The 20,672-nt window shown below is 42.9% G+C and overlaps 1 protein-coding gene across 1 annotated transcript; it reads left to right on the plus strand.

Moving 5' to 3' along the window:
• Nucleotides 1-302: 302 nt before the first annotated feature.
• On the plus strand, nt 303-10,294 carry LOC113920727 (interferon-induced protein with tetratricopeptide repeats 1-like). Its single transcript, XM_035724333.1, has 2 exons — nt 303-538; nt 7,897-10,294. The coding sequence occupies exons 1-2, from the start codon at nt 534-536 to the stop codon at nt 9,332-9,334; spliced, it is 1,443 nt and encodes a 480-aa protein (XP_035580226.1). The 5' UTR covers nt 303-533; the 3' UTR covers nt 9,335-10,294.
• Nucleotides 10,295-20,672: the final 10,378 nt, after the last annotated feature.

A 20,672-nucleotide genomic window follows, 5' to 3' on the forward strand; every position in this document is an offset into this window, starting at 1 on the left:
GTAATATATATGCAGCATTTTATACTATGAAAGGGACACTTTGTTTCCAGATGAGCAAACAAAGGCACAGATTTGGGGCATGAGCTTGGCAAGTTCACACAAGCCGATTCTCACAGGCATCCCTGGCTCCAGGCTCAGTGGACTATACGTGCCTGGCATTCCTCCCCCGTGCACCCCCCTTCCCTGCCCCCAACCAGCTCTCTATAAGGCCATGCAGAACCTGAGAGAGGAATTCGCCTTGTCAGTGAAACTGCTTTCACCAGCCTCCTCTCAATCGGTTTTTTCAAACAGAACAAAGAAAGCCATCCCTGTTTCATTTTCCCCAAGCTGGAACTCTGCTAACTAGTTTCAGTTTCCACTTTCGGTTTTTATCTTGGTTTCCAGTTTAATTTGGTAACAACACGGCCACAGCTTACTCATTAACTATTTATCTTATAAAGCCCCGAGGTGGAGCTTTAAGTCCAGAGCATCCTCAAGACCGGCTGGATCTCAGAGGAAAACACTGCAGAACCACTGTCTAATTCATCACAGCCATGAGGTAAGGATTTTTCTGCTCCCCCGCCTTTCAGTCTCAAGTTTTGGAAAAACTGTTAATCAAAACCATCTCCAGAGACTTCCCTTCAGTAATGTCAAGTTTCCTTACTCTTCTATTTGAGCATCTGCTTGGGGACAGAGTGTTCATTAATTCAGGCATTTTCCTTTGTGTTAGCATTACCCTGAGGAAGCTTACCTCATAATAAAGCCCAAAGAAGCAGAGGGATGTGGGATGAGAGTTTTCTAGGAAGGGAGAAAATGACCCCCAGTCTCTAAGATTCTTTTCCCTACACTCACTACTGTCTGACAGTTGGTCTGGAAAGAGACAGTGCTTTCTGCTGGCTCCTCACTATGGGGGAAAAAAGGGACCCACATAGCTGTAGGAGCCACAGTCCTGGGTTCTCTCAGATTCTTGAGGAAAATACCGTGGGCATGGGGTAGCAGAAGCTCACAGCCTAGAGAACGAGACCTTCCTCTGGAGACTTCGGTTCTCACTGTCTGTGCTGCTGGGCTCCCAAGGCAGGTCTTCTCAACCTGACTGGATTCAAGATGCGCAGACTACCTCTCCCTATGGAAGCCAGTGGTCTGCAGATCCCTGATATCCTGGCCACGGGGCTTGATCGGAGTTGTGTACTTAGGAACATCCACATATTCCTTAGCTAACGGCCCTAATGTGGGAATTTCTATGTTGTCTAAACTGAATCTTGATTTAAATCACCCTTGATATCAACAGACTAAAAAAATTTTAATTAATATCGACTTGCAAATTTCCCCTCAGTGCTCCAGTGGACAAACTTTTGAAGGGACAGAAGTTCCAGAAAGTGCATAATTACAGGCCTATGATCAACCCTCCTCCCTGGTCTATAGACAGATGGAATGGGTTATCATCGATAAAGGAAATAATAATAATGCTAACAATATAGAAGTAGCTATCACTTCCTCGATGCTTATTAAGTGCCAGCCTGGCTTCTAAAAGTATTATGTAAATTATTACATTTAACCCTCAAAAGACAGCAATGAGGCAGGTACTCGGATCATACTGATTTTGCAATAATGAATCTTAGATTTAGAACCGTTAAGGATCACACAGATAACAAATGATAGAGCTGAGACATGAGCCAGAGTCTCTATTCAGTGATACCTTATTTAACCTTTAAACCAATGTTTCTTTTTTTAAAAAAGATTTGTTTATTTATTTTTAGAGAGGCAGGGGAGGGGCAGAGGGAAAGAGAGAATCCCAAGCAGACTCCCCACTGAGTGCAGAGCCCAGCACGGGACTCCATCCCAGGACCCTGAGATCATGACCTGAGCCAAAGAGTCAGACGCTTAATGACTGCGCCACCCAGGTGCCCCTAAATTTCTTAAAGTGTACCAGTGGGGGGTTCATGAGATCATTTCAGACTGCATACTAATTAGTTTTTGTTTTAATGCTTTTGTGTTTATTTCAACATGTACTAGAGAAAAATATGTATATATCACTTGTAGAATTTCTCCTGGGTTAGCAGCATGATTTTTTATTGTGATCATATAGGTATATATGATAAAATATATTATATATATATAATTATATATAAAATATATAAAAATATTTTATGGTATGATAAAATTAGCCATTTTCACATATATGATTTTGTGGTATTTAGTACATTCATGATGTTGTCCAACCATCACCAGTATCTACTTCAAGAATATTTTCATTACTCTGAGGAGAAACCCCATACCCTTTAAGCATTCACTCTCCACTCATCCTTTGCTCCAGGATCTGGCAACCATTAATCTGCTTTCTCTCTATGGATTTGCCTACTGTGGATATTTCATATCAATGGAAGCATGCAAGAAGTGGCTTTCTGTGGCTGCCTTATTTCACTTAGCATAATGTCTTCAAGGTTCATCCATGTTGTAGCAGGTGTGAGAATGTCCTTCCATGTTTAGGCTAAATAATATTCTACTGTATATATATTCCATTCATCTCTTGATGGCCATTTAGGTTGCTCCCACCTTTTGACTATTGTGAACAATGCTGCTATGAATATAAGTATGTGAATATCTGTTCGAGTCTCTGTTTTCACTTCTTTTGGGTATATACCCCAAAGTGGCACTGCTGAATCATATGACAATTCTATTTAATTTTTTTGAAGAATTATCACCATTTTCCATGGCAACCGCCCCATTTTATATTCCCCGTAGTAATGCACAACAGTTCTAATTTTTCCATATCCTCATCAACACTTGTTTTCTCTGTTTTGCTGATAGCAGCCATCCTAATGGGTATGAAGTGGTATCTCATTTTGCTTTTGATTTGCATTTTGCTAATGACTGGTGATGTTGAGCATCTTTCATGTGCTTAAGGCCACCTGGTATCTTCTTTGGAGAAATGTCTGTTCAATCCTTTGCTCATTTTTTAGTCAGTTGTTGTGTTTTTTCTAATTAAAGATTTTTTATTTATTTATTTGAGAGAGAAAGAGCGTGAGTAGGGGGAGGGGCAGAGGGAGCGGAAGAGAGAGAATCTCAAACAGACTCCCTGATGAGTGGGGAGTCTGATGGGGGGCTCGATCCCAGGACCCTGGGATCATGACCTGAGCCAAAGTCAAGAGTTGGATGCTTAACTGACTGAGTCACCCAGGTGCCCCAGTTGTTTGTTTTTTTGTTGTTGAGTTACAAGAGTTGTCTATATAGTCTGGATATTAATCCCTTATCAGATATGTGGTTTGCAAATAATCTCTCCCATTTTGTGGGTTGTCTTTTCATCTGTCAGTAGTGCTCTTTGATGTACAAACATTTCTAATTTTGATGAAATCCAATTTAATCTCTGTTTACTTGTGTTGCCTGTGCTTTTGGTGTCCTAACCAAGACTGCCAAATCCAACGTCATGAAGATTTTTCCTATTTTCTTCTAAGATTTTTGTAGTTTTGGTCCATTTTGAGGGTTTTTGTTTTTTTTAGTATACAGTATAAGGATCCAACTTCATTCTTTTGCATGTGGATATCCAGCTTTCCTGGCACCATTTGTTTTTTTTGGGGGGGGTTGTTATTTTTTTTAAAGATTTTATTTATTTGAGAGAGCGAGCAAACATGAATGGGGAGAGGGACAGAGGAAGAAGGAGAGAGAGAATCAGACTCCCTGCTGAGCAGGGAGCCGGATGGACCCAGGACCCTGAGATCATGACCTGAGCCGAGAGTAGACGCTTAACTGACTGAGCCACCCAGGCACCCCCTGGCACCAGTCACTGAAACACCTTTCCCCATTAAATGGTCTTGGCACATGTGTCAAAAATCATTTGGCCATCGTTATGGACTGAATTGTGTCCCTCTGGTCACGTGTTGAAGCTCTAACCCCCACTGTGACTGTATGTAGAGGTGGGGCCTGTGAGGAAGTACTAAGGGTTAATTGAGGTCATAAGGGTGGGGCCTTAATCTGAAAGGGCTGATCTCCTTGGAGAAGAGGAAGTGCACTCACTCTCTCTCAATCCAATGCACCATAGAGGAAAAGTCATGTGGATGCCAGTAAGAGCTTTTATCAGGAAACAAATCAGTAGGTACCTTGATTCATGACTTCCAGCATCCAGAACTGTGAGAAAATAAATGTCTGCCGTTTAAGCCACCCAGTATGTGGTACTTCATTATGGTAGCCCTAGAAGACTAATGCAACCATAAATGTGAGTGCTTATTTCTGGGCTCTCAATTCTATTCTACTGATCAATAAGTCTATCTTTATGACCATACCACCTGGTTTTTATTATTGTTGCTTTGTAGTAAGTTTTGAAATCCAAAAGTATGAGACCTCCAACTCTGTTCTTTTTTAAAATCATTTTGGTTATTTGAGATCCCTTGAGATTCCCATCTGAATTTTCGGATGGATATTTCTATTTCTGAAACAAACAAACGATAAAAGCCATTGGAATTTTGACAGGGATTGCACTGAGTCTGTAGATTGCTTTGGGCGCTACTGACATCTGAACAATATTAAAGCTTCCAGGCCATGAACACAGGATGCTTCTTACTTTATTTCTGTCTTCCTTACCTTCTTTCAGCAATGTTCTGTAGTTTCCAGTGTACGAGCCTTTCACTGGAAGGCTTTATTGTTGACTTTATTACTAAGTATTTTATTCTTTTGATGCTATTAAAAAAGAATTGTTTTCTTAATTTGCTTCCTAGGCTGTTCATTGTTAGTGCACAGAAACACAACTGATTTTTACATGTTGATTTTGTATACTGCAAAGGTCTAAATAAACAGAAATATAGCATGTTCATGGACTAGAAGACTCAACATAGCAAAACTGTCAATTCTCCCTTAACTGATATAAAATTCCTATCAAAACTCCAGCAACAGGGCGGCTGGATGGCTCAGTCAGTTAAGCGTCTGCCTTCAGCTCAGGTCGTGATCCTGGGGTCCTGGGATCGAGCTGCAGTCAGGCTCCCTGCTCAGCAAGGAGTCTCCTTGTCCCTTTCTCTCTGCCCCTCCACCCCCCTCATATGCTCTCGCATGCACACACGCTCTCTTTCTCTCCCTCAAATAAAGTCTTTAAAAAAAGAAATATTAAAAACACTCCAGCAAGATTTTTTGTAAATATAGACAATATTAATCTAAAATTTATACGGAAGGGCAAAGGAACTAGGATAATAATTTTTAAGAAGAATAGAGTGAGAGGAATCATCCCACACAATTTTAAGACTATGATAAGTGAAATTATATGGTACTGGTGTAGGGATAAATACATAGCTCAGGGAAACAGAATAAGGAACCAGGAAATAATCCCACATAATTACTGCCAACTGATTTTTCACAAAGGTGCAAAAGCAGTTCAACGAAGAAAGAAGAGTCTTTTCAACAAATGGTGATGAAACAATCAGATACCCATAGGCAGAAAATAAGCCAGCAAATTAATCTTCTTACATTATGCAAAAGTTAACTCAAAATGGATCAGAGATATAATGTAAAACGTGTAGAAGAAATCACAGGAGGGGTGCGTGGGTGGCTCAGTCAGTTATTCGCCTGCCTTCTGCTCAGACTGTGATCTCAGTGTCCTGAGGTCGAGCCCCTCATTGGGCTCCCTGCTCAGTGGGGAGTCTGCTTCTCCCTCTCCCTCCGCCCCTCCCCCAGCTCACACTGGCTCTTTCTCTCTCGCTCTCTCTCAAATAAATAAATAAAAATCTTTAAAATAGGGCGCCTGGGTGGCTCAGTCATTAAGCGTCTGGCTTCAGCTCAGGTCATGATCCCAGGGTCCTGGGATCGAGCCCCACATCGGGCTCCCTGCTCTTCGGGAAGCCTGCTTCTCCCTCTCCCACTCCTCCTGCTTGTGTTCCCTCTCTCTGTCAAGTAAATAAATAAAATCTTTAAAAAAAAATCTTTAAAATAAAACAAAAACAAAAACAAATTAAAGGGGCTCCTGGATGGCTCAGTCGGTTACATGTCTGCCTTCTGCTCAGGTCTTGATCTCAGGGTCCTGGGATCAAGTCCCGCATCAGGCTCCCTGCTTAGCCGGGAGTCTGCTTCTCCCTCTGCCTGCCGCATCCCCTGCTTATGCTCTCTCTCTGGCAAATAAATAAATAAAATCTTTTAAAAATTAATTAATTAACTAAATAAAAGAAAAAGAAATCACAAGAGAGAATCTTCAGGACCTCGTGCTTGCTCTGGGGTTCCTGGACACCATACCAAGAGCATGATCCATGAAAGAAAAAAAATCAATAAATTATAGTTCATAAAAAAATAGAAACTTTTGCTCTTCAAAAGAGCTTATTAAAGGATAAAAAAAAAACAAAAAACAAGAACACAGGCTACACCCTGAGAGAAAATATTTGAAAACCACATACCTCACAAAGGACACATATCTAGAATCTATACAGAATTCTTGAAACCTGACAATGAAAAAACAAACAATCCAATTAGAAAACAGGCAGAAGAAATGAAGAGATATTTCACCAAAGAGGATGTGTGGATGGTAAAGGAGTACTAAAGATTTTCAACACCACTAGTCCATAGGGAAGGGAAATTAAGCCCAAGTGAGATATCACTAACCCCTATTAAGACAGCTAAGAAAAAAAAAATTTTAAGTGAAGTTCCAAATGCTGGTAAAAATGCAGAGAATTGGATCCTTCATGCATTGCTAGGAGGAATGTAAAATGATAGTCACTGTGGAAAATAGTCTGGCAGTTACTTAAAAACATAAGCACACGCTAACCATATGACCTGGATGCCACTCCTGGGCAGTTATCTCTGGGAAATGAAAATGTATGTCCACACAAAAGTCTGTGCACAGCTCTTCATAGTACATTTAACTGTAATAGGCCCAAACTGAAAACAATGGAAATGTCCTAGAATAGATGCATAGGTAAACCAACTATGGCATGCCCATGCCACGGAATATTATTCCCCAGTGAAAAGGAATGACCCATCGATAAACTCAACAACTTGGATGGATGTCAGGGGCATTATGATGAGTGGAAAAAAAAAAAAAGGCAATCTCAAAATGTAACATACTGTATTGTTCCATGATATGACATTCTTGAAGTGACAGAATTGTAGAGATGAAAACAAGTGACCAGAGGCTAGGGATGTTTGGTGAGGAGAAGGGAGGGCAACAGGTGTGATTCTGAAGGAATAATATGAGGTCGATGTTTGTGATGATAAAGTAGTTCTGCACCTGACTGAGGTGGTGGTTCCATGGATTTACTCACTCACGTGATGAAATGACACAAAACTGACAGATATTTTCCCAAAGTCAGTATCTTTGCTATGGTACTGTCGATCGGTAAGGCCGGTCCCTGGAAGAAACTGGGGGAAGGGTACGCCGGACCCCTGTACTCTCTTTGCAAATATCAGTGAGTCTATAATTATTTCCAAATAAAAAGTGGGGGAAAACAAAACTTGGTTGAACAAATATCATCCCTTTTAGGTGGTCTTCGTTTGTTGCAAAATCTACAGACTAAGGTCCTGAAGTGAATAATGTTTCGTAAGGCTCTACCTTTCTAACTGGTTTCTCTCCTGATTAGAGATATAGGAACACAGGACACTCTTATTATAGCACGTAAGATGTATGCTCTAAATGCTTCACAAAAACAGGCGTATTTATTTTCACCCAACTCCAGACTCAAGTGTGGTGCGTCTGTTACTGTCCACGTCTTACCAAAAAGACTCTGAACCACAGAGAGGTTACTTGGTGGAAAGTGGTGAAGCCAGTGTATGGGACCAGACAAGCTGCATCCAAAGTTCGTGCAGATCTTAGAAATATAAGGACTCTAAGGAAAACCACAGCAGGCATGCCCTTTCCAAGGCTAAGTTCCAAAAATGAGGCATTTTATTTGGCTTCTTTCTATTGATTGTTCCTCATTCAACAAAGAAAATGTTTTGTTTTTGTTTTCACAGTAAGAACACGGATGAGGTCAAAGCTAAGCTGGACCAGCTGAGATGTCACTTTACGTGGGAGTTGCTAGTTGAAGACACCGAACTGCCTGATTTGGAAAACAGGATCTTGGATCAGATTGATTTCCTAGACACCAAATACAATGTGGGGATCCACAACCTGCTGGCCTATGTGAAGCACCTGGCGGGCCAGAACCAGGAAGCCCTGGGGAGCCTGCAGGAGGCTGAAGGCTTAATCCAGCAGGAACGTGGTGCCCAATCAGATGTGAGACTTCTGGTCACATGGGGCAACTACGCCTGGCTGAATTACCACATGGGAAGACCCGAAGAAGCCCAGGCTTACCTGGACAAGGTAGAGAACACCTGCAAGGAGTTCGGGGCTCCCTCCCGCTACAGGATGGAGTGTCCCCAGATGGACTGTGAGGAGGGATGGGCCTTGCTGAAATGTGGAGGAAAGAATTATGAACGGGCCAAGGCCTGCTTTGAGAAGGCTCTGGCAGTGGACCCGGAAAACCCTGAATTTAGCACTGGGTATGCGATCACCACCTACCGCCTGGACGTCTTTAACAAAGCAACACAGGTTAGTGAGGCATTCTGTCTGCAGACCCTGAAAGAGGCCATCAGGCTAAATCCAGAAGATGCATATATTAAGGCTCTCCTTGCCCTGAAGCTTCAGGACATAGGCCAAGAAGCTGAAGGAGAAAAGCACATTGAAGAAGCACTGACCAACACGTCCTCGCAGACCTACGTCTTCCGATACGCGGCCAAGTTTTACCGAAGAAAAGGCTCTCTGGACAAAGCTCTTCAGCTCTTAAAAATGGCCCTGCAGGCCACCCCCTCCTCTGCCTTCCTGCACCACCAGATAGGGCTTTGCTACAGGGCACAAATGATCAAAATAAAGAGAGCTGCCAACTGGCAGCCCAGAGGACACGTTAAAGAAAATTCTGACAAAATGGTAAGAATGGCCATATCTCATTTTCAATTTGCTCTGGAACAAAAGCCCACATTTGAAGTTGCTTATATACACCTTGCAAGTATGTACATAGAAGCTGACGACTACGAAAGAGCTGAAGACACATACCAAAGAGCGTTCTGCTTGAAATCACTGGACGAAGAAAAACTGCAAAAGATACATTTCCACTATGGTCAATTTCAGGAATTTCAAAAGAAATCTGAGGTCAATGCAATTATCCATTATTTGAAAGCAGTAAAAATAGAGAAGGCATCATTGTCAAAGGATAAAAGTATGAATTCTTTGGAGAAATTGGCTTTAAGGAAACTTCGTAGAAATGCATCAGATGTAGAAAGCTTGAGCATTCTTGGGTTCATCTACAAAGTCAAAGGAGAAATGAATAAGGCCCTGGAGTACTATGAGCAGGCCCTGTGGCTGGCTGCTGACTTTGGGAACTCTGAGACACAATCCCTAGCCGTGGAAATATGAACCACGTTCACATTTTGTTTGATTTTTAGGTAAATGTGTTTAATCATTTTTTCTGCTTGCTACTTTCAGAAACATATTAAGTAATCCACTATAGTGATACAAGTTTTTAACATTTATACTCAAACCTGATAAAATATTGTTTGTATTCAATAGTGAATAGTGAAACAGATATATATACATTTCTGTATGTGAGAGTGAGAGGAACCATTTCTCTGTGTATGTTATCTAGTAGAAAAACAGTTTTTTGAGTAGATTTGTAGCAGATAAAGCACTGGACTTACATAAAATAAAATGTTTAATTCATTCGTTTTATCAACAAATAGTTTTCAGTGTTAGACACTGAATATGGTGATGTGGGGGAGGAAAAAATCTTTTTACTCTACCCATCTTAGGTTCACTGGCCAGGACCCTGAATGAGACTGACAAGGACAGATCAACAAGAGAAAAACAGAGGTTTATTAACACATGCATCTCACATACACATGGGAACTCCCAGTGACGAGTAACTCAAAGGGTGGTTAGAACTTGGACTTACATAACATCCTAACAAACGAACATTACATTTAGAGAAGGGATAAGAAAAAGGAAAAGAACCTTGAGTTTCTAGTGTGGCAAATTGTAGGAAGGTAAATATATGGGGGAGATTAATGGAAAATAAGAGCTAGTTAATAAGGTCTGTCATGTAGATTTCTCTGGTAGTGACTCTGGGCTGATAAGGGCCTAGAGGTGTCTCAGGCAATCAACTTCTCTCTTGCTGGGTAGAGAGGGTAAGGGGATACCTTTACAAATTTATGTACTGCTTTCAGGCAGATAGGGGGATTGCAGAGAGTTTTTCTTACATCTGCTTCTTAATTGCCTTCAGCTGAAAATAATCCATATGCCAGGTGCCTGGGTGGCTCAGTCGGCTACACATCTGCCTTTGGCTAAGGTCATGATCTCAGGGTCCTGGAATTGGACCCACATCGGGCTCCCTGAGAAGAAGTCTGCTTCTCCCTCTGCCCCCTCCCTGCTCGTGTGCATGCGCATTCTCTCTCTTGAAAAAAAAAAATAAAATCTTTAAAAATAAAAATAATAATCCATATGCCAACGTGGCATATTTTGGGGGTGCATACTCTGCTATCTTTCAATGGAGCAAGCAGACATTTCCCCAAACCTCCTGAAGTTCACAATCTAGAGAGAGAGACAGTAAAACAAGTGCACAGTCAATTCAAGGTCAGCTTTCTCCATGAAGATGCATGGAAGTTCAATTATTCATTGCCAAATTGTTCCAAGCAGCTTCTCTAGTTTTATGCCTTTTGAAGCACTATTTATTCAGTCATTTTCCAGTCTGATCAAGAAATAGGAAAAGGAAGGCGCCCGGGTGGCTCAGTTGGTTAAGCGACTGCCTTCGGCTCAGGTCATGATCCCGGGGTCCTGGGATCGAGTCCCGCATCGGGCTCCCCCTGCTCTGTGGGGAGCCTGCTTTTCCCTCTGCCTCTGCCTGCCACTCCCCCTGCCTGTGCTCTCCCTCTCTCTCTCTGTGTCAAATAGATAAATAAGATCTTAAAAAAAAAAAATAGGAAAAGGATACTAAATGATCTGAGAGACCATCAGTAACAATCATTTTTGATTATGACATTTTATTAAAAGGGGTTGCACACCGAGGAATATTTTTAAAAGGAAAAAATAAGGAAACCACATGACCTTTTTCATTCTTACATTCATTTTGGGGGTGGGTATATTTATTTCCTACTGTGGCTGTAATAAATGACTACAATCTCGGTGGCTTAAAACCACAGAAATGTATTATCTTACAGTCCTGGAGGTAAGAAGTCTGAAATGGGTTTCGTTGGACTGAAATCAAGGTGTTGGCATGGCCACGCTGCCTCTAGAGGTTCTAGGGGACAAGCCCTCTTGTACCTTTTCCAACTACTAGAGGCTGCCTGTATTTCTTGGTGGGGACCCTAATCCACAAGACTACAAGTCCTCAAGGAATTCACAGACAGACTGCACAGGCCTTTGGATTTCTACCAGAATTCTATAGGAATTGAAGGGACCAGATTTTTTTTTTATCATTGAAGGGCAGACATCAGAGTTACAGAGATGCAATCTTCCGCACTTACTTATAACTAAAACCAGAGATTTACTAGATCGAACAAAAATGGCATCTTAGAGTGCTTATGATTGGGGCAGGAGGCCAGGTGGTCCTAAAAAGAAGTCTGACCACTGCCAACTCTCCCAGAGTGAGAAATACTGAAGGTAAATAATTGTTGGATAATTGGTTGATTCTCTACTAGGCAACTCTTCCCAGATATTTCTATCCATCATTTATCACCCAAAAGCAGAGCTCATTCATGCAAAATAAGTCTCTGGATTATGTGATGTGTTTGTGTGAGGTGTGTTTGACAATCTGCAAAGACCACAGTTATTAGTGTCTTATAACCTAATACCATCTCTCTATCCCCTCCCTCCCTACTCTGGAGGAGTTCTCTGCACCCTCTGGGCTCAGTAGCTCTAACGTTTGCAACAGTCTTGATGTTTGCAGAGAAAAACAACAAGCAGCAAATCCAGAAAAACAGATGTTTTTTAGTATTGAAAATGCTACTGCCAAGCTTACACATGACTATCTCCAGCCATTACCAAGAAGTCTCTTTAAATTGACAGCTGACTTCCGGGAGCTGGCTCCTCCCATGGAAATGACTGACAGAACCTCAGCTGGTGTCCTTATTTGGAGTTTCCAAAATTTCTTCAAGTGCCTAGGGAATATCTCTCATGTCCCCTAAATCGGGCCAAGCCACAGCTCCTGCTATTCACTACTGTGAAGGTGCCCCAGGCCAGATCTTTGCTAACTGCTGTCTGCACACCACTGCAAGCTTCAGTTCCTTGCGGACCCTCCCCGGCCACTGATGTCTCCATTCTCATGATGCTGCTGGTGCCAGAACTGCAATGGGAATGAGGGCCCGTACCCATAGCCTGCCCCAGCTTGAATGACCCACCCTCAGTCTGAATCCACAGCTCTGTGGCTTGTCCCCAGCCAGACCAAATGTGATACAGCCACCTCCACTCCGGAGTCCCAGGTTGAAGGGAGTGGGCCTGCTCTGACATGCCCCTTGATATCTACCCTTTTAACCAGGCCTCCTCTTAAACTCAAGTTCCGTCCCCAACTGCTCTTCATCTGTGTTCCACTCTTCCTCTCCTACCTGAAATCCAGCTCTATCTCTTCCAGGCTGTGTTGTGAGGACTAACTCAAATGAATGTAAACAAATACAGGAGGGTATTATTTATAGCACTGATTCTCAAGCAGGGAGGGTGAGAGGGCAGAAGAGAAAGTTGCCCCTGAGAGGAAAAAAAAAAGTTGCTTTGGCAATTTACAATTTTGTTTGTCACAACTGCAGGGTGCTACTAACATCTAGTGGGTATGTGGAAGGATGCCGCTTCGATATCTCACAATGCTGGGCAGCTTCCTACCACACAGATTATCCAACCCAAATGTCAATAGCGCCAACATTGAGAAATCCTCTCCTACACCTATTTCTGAGAAGAGTTATTGCTTAAGTTTTGGTTTCCCAAGCAGATTTTAGATCACATGCCATGCTTCACTTTCTATGTCCCTTTGTTGGTAGCTGTTGTGTTTTACGTGTTGATTAGAATAAATTCAAAAGACAAGGCACTACTGATTTTCCTAAGAACTCACCCAATCCAACAGTCTGTGAAAAAAGATCAATATTCAAATTCCATCTAGTAATTTTGGTATGTTCAACACCCACTCAACAGCCAGGCGTGTTTCTTCTCAATCCTGAAAATGTATCTTTGAAATTTTTACAGATGGCTTTTGTGTTTCTGAATTTGAATTCCTAAACAATATAAGTAGATAACCAGGATGTTTTTTTCCTTTCATGTTTACCTCTGATTACTTAGTTGCTATCCATCTAAACTGTCATAAGCAAAGACAATCTCTTGGCCCGGATATGGTTAAGAGAAAAGAAGGGAAAGAAGTAGGAATGAGGCAGAAAATAACGCACTGAAAAATTTTTCAAGCACTGGAGTGCTTACTGAAATTTTCAACATCCTTGGTAAGGAGGAAATTGTGGGTTTATTTTTCACCCACAACAAACTGTTCAGTACCTTTTCTAAAATGTGGCTTCCTGGGTCACCTGGGTGGCTCAGCTGGTTAAGCGTCTGCCTTTGGCTCATCCCCGTCATGATCCCGGGATCCCAGCCTCACCTCGAGCTCCCTGCTCAGTGGGGAGTCTTCTCCCTTTCCCTCTCCCTGCTCCTGCTCTCTCTCTCTTTCTCACTCTGTCTCTCAAATAAACAAATAAAATCTTTAAAAAATAAATAAATACATAAAATGTGGCTTCCTGCTTCAGTTAAACAGGCCCATGACAGTATCACTCTGATCTTATTTCTTAAGATGTTTTCCCTGCTCTTGCCACTCCAACCACACCATCCATGCATAGCAAGGACGCTCCCACCTCCTGGGGTTTGAACTTTCTTCCCTGCCCCATAACCACAGTGCTTTGAACTTTCCCTGCCTGAACATCCTTCTCTGGCCCCATAACCACAGTGCTCACTCCTTCACCTGCTTCAGCTCTTTACTCAAATGTCACTCAGTGAAACCTTTCCTCCCCCACATATTTATAATGGAAAACATCCTGCACTGTTACCCTATCCATGCTTTTTCTCCATAGCACCATCTGACACACAATGCTTTATTTGTTCATTATCTTTACTCTCTCCAGAAATTAACTCCATGAAGGTAGGTCCCTTGTCTGTTTTCTTCTTTGCTGTACGGACTGTGTCTGGCACAATGTCTGGCTCTTAGCAGTTCAATATAATTTGTTGAATCGATGAATGAATGATTGAAGTCGAAGGGGGCAAAAATTTTAGTGTATGGGTATTTGGCATTTTCTGCTTAGAGTCCCAATACCACCCCTACCTTTATTAGAAGTATATTAAGCAAAGCATGGCTGCCAAGGGCGCAGAAGACAAGCACTGTCATACAACTCTGGGTAGGGGGTGTAGAAATCTCTCAGCAAAGCCATTCGGCAAAAGCTATCAAATTTTACCGCTGGGAGTAATGGTACAGGGACACAGCAGCCCACCTGTGCAATGGGTACGTTGTCTGTTGAATCAGGACGGGAAGCAGGGATTTCCGCTTAGGATGCAGAGAGATACAAAGAGCATCACTGCCACCCTTACAATAAAAATAACACGGAATAATCTTCTGTTGTTTTATTTTTTAAAAGATTTTATTTATTTATTTGAGAGAGAGCCCGCACGCGCATGAGTGAAGGGGAGGGGCAGAGGGACAAGAAGACTCCCGGCAGAGCAGGGAGCCCCACGCGGGGCTCGATCCCAGGACCCTGATCATGGCCTGAGCCAAAGGCAGACGCTCAACCGAATGAGCCACCCAGGTGCCCCTCTCCTGTCATTTTATTAAAAAAAAAAAAAAGTCACTCGAGTTTGTGCATACTCGGCGAGGCAGGCGAGACCCCAGACCAGATGCCAGAGGCCCCGCTGCAAATCCCACACCAGGATCTTGCAAGAGCTTCTGTTTCCTGGATCTGGCCTCCGCCTAGTCCAGGAACAGAGTGACTACCTAGTTTCGTTTTCCCGCTCGGTGCGCCTATGTTCATAAAGGCGAAGGCTCCGCAGGGCTCCGAACTCGCGCTGCAGACGCCTGCCCGCGGGAAGCGCACTCCCGGCCCGGCCGCCTCCGCGCCCCCGGCAGCGTCTACGCCTGCCCGCGCCCCAAGCGCACTCCCCTCGCTCAGTAGCCCGGGCTCCCCGTCCTGAGCAGAAAGCCTGAGGGGACGGCCGCCTCCCAGGACGGCCTGCCACCACCATGAGTGAGGATTTTCTCCGCTTCTGTTCCCAAACTACGCGTAGGCCTCGGACTCCGTGGCCCGCGCTGCGCCACGGTCCTTTCGGGGGCGAGCCCTGGACGCCCCGCAGCGGGCATCGGGGTGGGGCGCCCGCGCGAGCCCGGGCCCCGCCTGCACTGGCCTCCCGCTCCCTTCCGGGACTGTCACTGTCGGCTTGTCACCTGGACCTGCTGCTACCGCCCTGGTGCCTTTCTAACTTCGGGGTCTCAGCTTGTCCCCTCCTGGGAGCTACAGATTCTTGGTGATCCGCCCAGTCCGCGATTTTGTGCGGATGTCTGTAGCTGTCTCCTTTACCAAGGTAAGGCGCAGGGCTGTTTTTCTCATCCGGTTTGTGTGCGCTGCGCTAGCACCCTGCCCTGCACCTGATTAGTGAACCGTCTGCATTAATGAGTTGAGGGATTAGAGGCTAAATTCTTGTTCCAAGTCCTGACTCCAAACACCTACTAGTTGGATGACCCAAAGCAACATTTCTTAAACTCTGTGAGTCTGTTTCTTATCCGTAAAAATGAATGGCATCCAAATCTTAGGACTGTGGAAAGAGTTAATCAACTGCTTAGCATGTTAATATTTGCAAATGCTGATGATTATTATATGAAGTAAAAAAAATGAAATTTAGTAAGTGCCCCACCTCTCACATCCATAGGAAGGGAGGGAGGTTTCAGGAAGGTGCCTGAAGAAAGGAGGAAAAAGGGGTGCCCTGTATGTGTATGTGGGATGGCCTGGAAGCCAGTGAACCCCACTGGGGACTGTCCCCCAAGAATAATGAAAGGCTGCTCCTTCCTGGCCAAAAATCAAAGTTGCCTAAAGATAAATGTTGCCTCTTTCAGACACAAGAGCCTCTCTCTGCCAGCTTCCCAGAGACAAAGTTTGAAAATTAACTGGACAAAGTTTAAAAAGTAAAACTTATCATGGCATCCAGTTGTATACAAATTCCAAGGTCTGGGCAAAGCACTTCAGTGGCTGACTGAGTGACCCTTGGATAGTTCACGGCCACATTCATATTCCCTGGGACAGCCCTCCTCAACCTCCTTGGGCTGGGGTGGACCTTCAAAACAGAAGCAGAGTGCCACCGTACTGTGTGGATGGGCAGGGGCCTGGGCAGGCTGTTAAGGGGTTGTCTTGCCATGATTCTGGTGCACTTGCACCGGAGAAAGAAACCACTAACCTTCACCAAGGGACAATCATACCAGGTTTCCCAGTCAGGACCACAGAAGACAGTCCAAACCCTATCTTCAGAATCAAACACAGGGCCAGACAGAGAGCTGGCCAAGATATAAAGCCAAGTGGGATAGGGAAGACCGCAGTGGGAAAAAGTTCGGATCCATTAGCAGGAAGGGAAGAACTAGCGGGAGTTCGTCATCTGGAGTCCAGGTGCTTTTTATGTTAAGCCTAACTTCGGGGCTGGATGTGCCAGGAGCTGCCAGGATATTATCTACAGTTTCATTCATTCAACAAATATTTATTGAGCTTCCATTATCTGCCTAGCATAGTAGATGCTGCAGACACAGAGGTGAAAAAAATAAAATCACAATAAGGTCTCTATACTCATGGGGTTTATATTTAAATGGGAGAAATAAATAGGTAAGTGAGTAAATAATCAGCATAATTCAGAAAGTGATAAGAGCTACAAGGAAAATAAAATAGTGTAATGGGCTAAGAGAGTGACCTAGAATGGAGGGGGCCGTTTTCGATAGTTCTGCCCCAGCAGCCTCTTGGGTAGGATATATATGAGCTGAGTAACAGGACGAGCTAGTCACGCAAAAATTTAGAAGCAGAGCATCCCAAGTAGAGTAAAAACAACAGGTATAAAAGTCCTTAAACTTGATGTGTTTGAGATAGGAAGAAAAGTCCAGTATGTCTCAAACACAGTGAATGAGGAGAGTAGGAGGAAAAAGGTCGGACGGGTAGGCAAGGCCAGGCTCCTTTGGGACCTGTGGGAAATGGCAAGGGCTGGATTAGTATCTACGGGTGTTGGGTAGCCATTGGGAGATTGTAAGCAGAAGACTGACATGATCTGGTTTATAGTTTCAAAAGTTTACCAGGACTGTATAGGGAATAAAGACAGGAAACAGGGAGATTTGCCCCAGCCCCAAGGAAAGGTGATTGTGGTTCAGACTAGGAAAACAGCAGTGGAAATGCAGAAAAGTGGATGGATTTGAGATGTGGTAGAATTAACAAAACCTTGTACTGGATTGGATGAGGGATTAAGACAAGAGGAATGGAGGGATCAAAGATTACTCCTAGGTTATTTGTCAAACAAGATGGGGAAGAGAGGAGGAACAGGATCAAGGAGTCCAGGTTTCTGTATTGGATATGTTTATTTCAGAGGCCAACTGAACTTCTAATTGAAGATGTGAACTAAAAACTCCTGAAGTCTGGAGTTCAGGGGAGAGATCAGAAGTTGAAGAAGTATGCTGGAAGGTCATCAGGGTATATGAGGAAGTCTTTATTGGATTGTAGGAATAAAGTATTTTAATTCATTTCTTTTGATGATAATTGTATCTTTGATAACTAAGATCAATGCCCTTCCTTCAGATCATTTTTTAAAGATTGTATTTATTTATTTGACAGAGAGAGAGAGAGAGTACAAGCAGGGGGAGCGGCAGAGGGAGAGGGAGAAGCAGAGTCTCCGCTGAGCAGGAAGCCCGATGCGGGGCTCAGTCCCAGGACCCTGCGATCATGACCTGAGCTGAAGGCAGATGCTTAACCAATTGAGCCACCCAGGTGCCCCTGGATCACTTTTAATATATATTTACCTAGCTCTTTCGTTGTTTGAGAGAGCCACTAATCATCCTTAAAGAAATCCCTCTGCCACTTCTTATCTCAAGCACTCTGCACCGCAAGTCCTGGTGAGAGGCGGCTCCATCTAAAATGACCGCAATAATGTAGAATGTTGGGACTTTTGATTGAGGGCTCATATTTGAAACCATCACTTTAACCTGAGACCTTTAAATACCTGGCTTGTCCTTCCCCATGGGCAGCCAAACAGACCTCTTAGCTGTTCTTTAAGCTGCTCTAAAATCCCTTCACATTTTCTTTTTAGGTCCTCCCCAGGCAAAATGAATTTTAAATACATTACATATATCCTATACTTTAAAGTAAACTATTCTAAAAAACAACTTCCAATTTTTATGTTAAAGAGGTAGAATAGCATTATGGTTGAAAGACACTAGCTTTATGCACTCTGAATCAGGCAGAACCAGGTTTGAACCTGAGCTCGGCCACTTCATAGCTGAGTAACCTCGGACATGTAATTTAAATTCTGTCCCCCAGTCCTCATCCATACAACTGTGAAAATAATAAAATGTTATAAAAATTAAATGTAATTTGGAAGTGCTTGGCACACTGCCTGGCATGCAGTAAACTAGTGATGAATGGCAGCTTCTGTTTTTTTATGGTGGGGGGATTGTTTTGTTTTGTTTTTTGAATGCTCATCTGATTGATTCTGGATCATATATTATAAATGGTGCAGCATTTACATTATTGAGCCAAATCAGCAGTGAGCCCAGGTCATATGTATAAAGTTGTTTTTTCAAATCTATCTTGATTTGCCATTTAATTTAGCTCTTCACCTTGAATAAAATATCAAACAATTTTAAGTTAAAAGGAGAGCTCTAACCTGTTGTTCTGGAGGCCTTTTGTTCTAGGAAGCTGGCCAGGCCCAGTATCTCCTGTGTCCTGTCTCATACAGGAGCCACGAGTCATATGTGGTTATTCAAATTAATTAAAAGTAAATAAAATTTAAAATTCAGTTCTTCAGCCATCCTAGTCAGATTTCAAGGGATCAGTGGTCACTTGTGGCTAGTGTCCATCATATTGCACAGCACACATAAGAACATTTCCGTCACGGCAGGAAGTTCTGTTGGCAAGCTCTGGTTTAGAACCTACAATCACTAAAAGGTGATACACACAGAGAGAGTGAGAATAAATATGAAAATTATAAAACTGAAATTAATAATCTACAAATTATCTTAAATGTGTGCTAAAGACAATATTGTCATTAAGGATGAAATTTAGTTTTTATAAAAGTTGGAAAACAATTCATGGAGTAGTAGATTAGATTAAAACCTCAATCTCATATGTGATTCAAAGTACTCTTCTCCTTCCCAGCTCCCAGCAAATATTGATATGAGTGTGATGCAGGACAGGAAAATGAGATATACCAGACTTTAGGAGGACTGGCAAGGTGAGGGTGCAGCATTAGCTAGAGTGGTCAGGGGTACCCCTCTTTGAAGAGCTGACATTTGAGCCAAGATCAGAATTATGAGACTAAGTAATCCTTAGAATTCTCTTAGGAAGAGTTCAGAGTAAGGGTGTAAAAAGCAGGTGCAAATGCCCTGAGGTAGATAGACTTGGCGGAGGAAAGAAACTTTTTTTTAAGGCCAGTACGACTGGAGCACAATGAATAAGAGGAGATTGTACAAAATGAGGCTAGAGATGTAGACATGGGACAGATGATGAAGGGCATGGCAACCATGGTTCCGAGTTTGAGGCTGGAGTTAAAATATTTGAGTATTAACAATGTAGAGCTTCACTTCTGCTTCATGTTCCATCTTCCTTGCAATTATCCTCACCTCTCTGCTGCAGGCATCATTCTTTCCCTTGATACTGAATCATTCCCACTGACATATCATGAAATCATTAACAATTTCATGATTAAAACTTTTTTTGACAGTTCTCTCAGCCTCCTTCCAGATGGAGCTCTGTCTATTCCCTTAATAGTAAAATTCCTTGAAAAGAGTGGCCTATATTCCCCATATCCACTTTTTCACCTCCCATTGTCCCACCAACCAGTAATGTTTTCATCCCTGCCTTTCTAGTAAAATGCTCATCAAGGTCCCCCACAGCTCTGCTACAGCACCAACGGTAATCTCTTCAACCTCTTAGACTCATTGTACATATTGATAGCCATCTGTCCTTCCTGAAATAAATATTTCTTCCTTAGGCTTTCATGACATCATGGACATCATGGATATTTTTTCTTTTTTTCCTTTTTTTTTTTTTTTTAATCCACTTCACCCATCCCCTCATCCACTTCCCCTCTGGCAACCACCAGTTTCTCCTCTGTGTTTTAAGAGTCTGGTCTTTTGTTGGTCTCTTTTCCTTTCATTTGTTTTGTTTCTTAAATTCCACATATGAGTGAAATCATATGGTATTTGTCTTTCACTAATTTATTTCATTTGGCATTATACTCTCTAGCTCCATCCATGTAGTTGTAAATGGCAAGACTGCATTCTTTTTTATGGCTGAGTAATACTCCATTGTGTATCTCGCCATCTTCCTGATCCATTCATCTATCAATGGACTCCTGGGCTGCTTCCATAATTTGGCTGTTGTAAATGATGCTGTGACAAACATAGGGGTGCACGTATCCCTTTAAATTAGTGTTCTGGGGCGCCTGCGTGGCTCAGCTGGTTAAGTGTCTGCTTTCGGCTCAGGTCATGATCCCAGATCCTGGGATCGAGCCCCAT

This window comes from Zalophus californianus, chromosome 15 (assembly GCF_009762305.2).
Source record: "Zalophus californianus isolate mZalCal1 chromosome 15, mZalCal1.pri.v2, whole genome shotgun sequence".
Classification (NCBI taxonomy): domain Eukaryota; kingdom Metazoa; phylum Chordata; class Mammalia; order Carnivora; family Otariidae; genus Zalophus; species Zalophus californianus.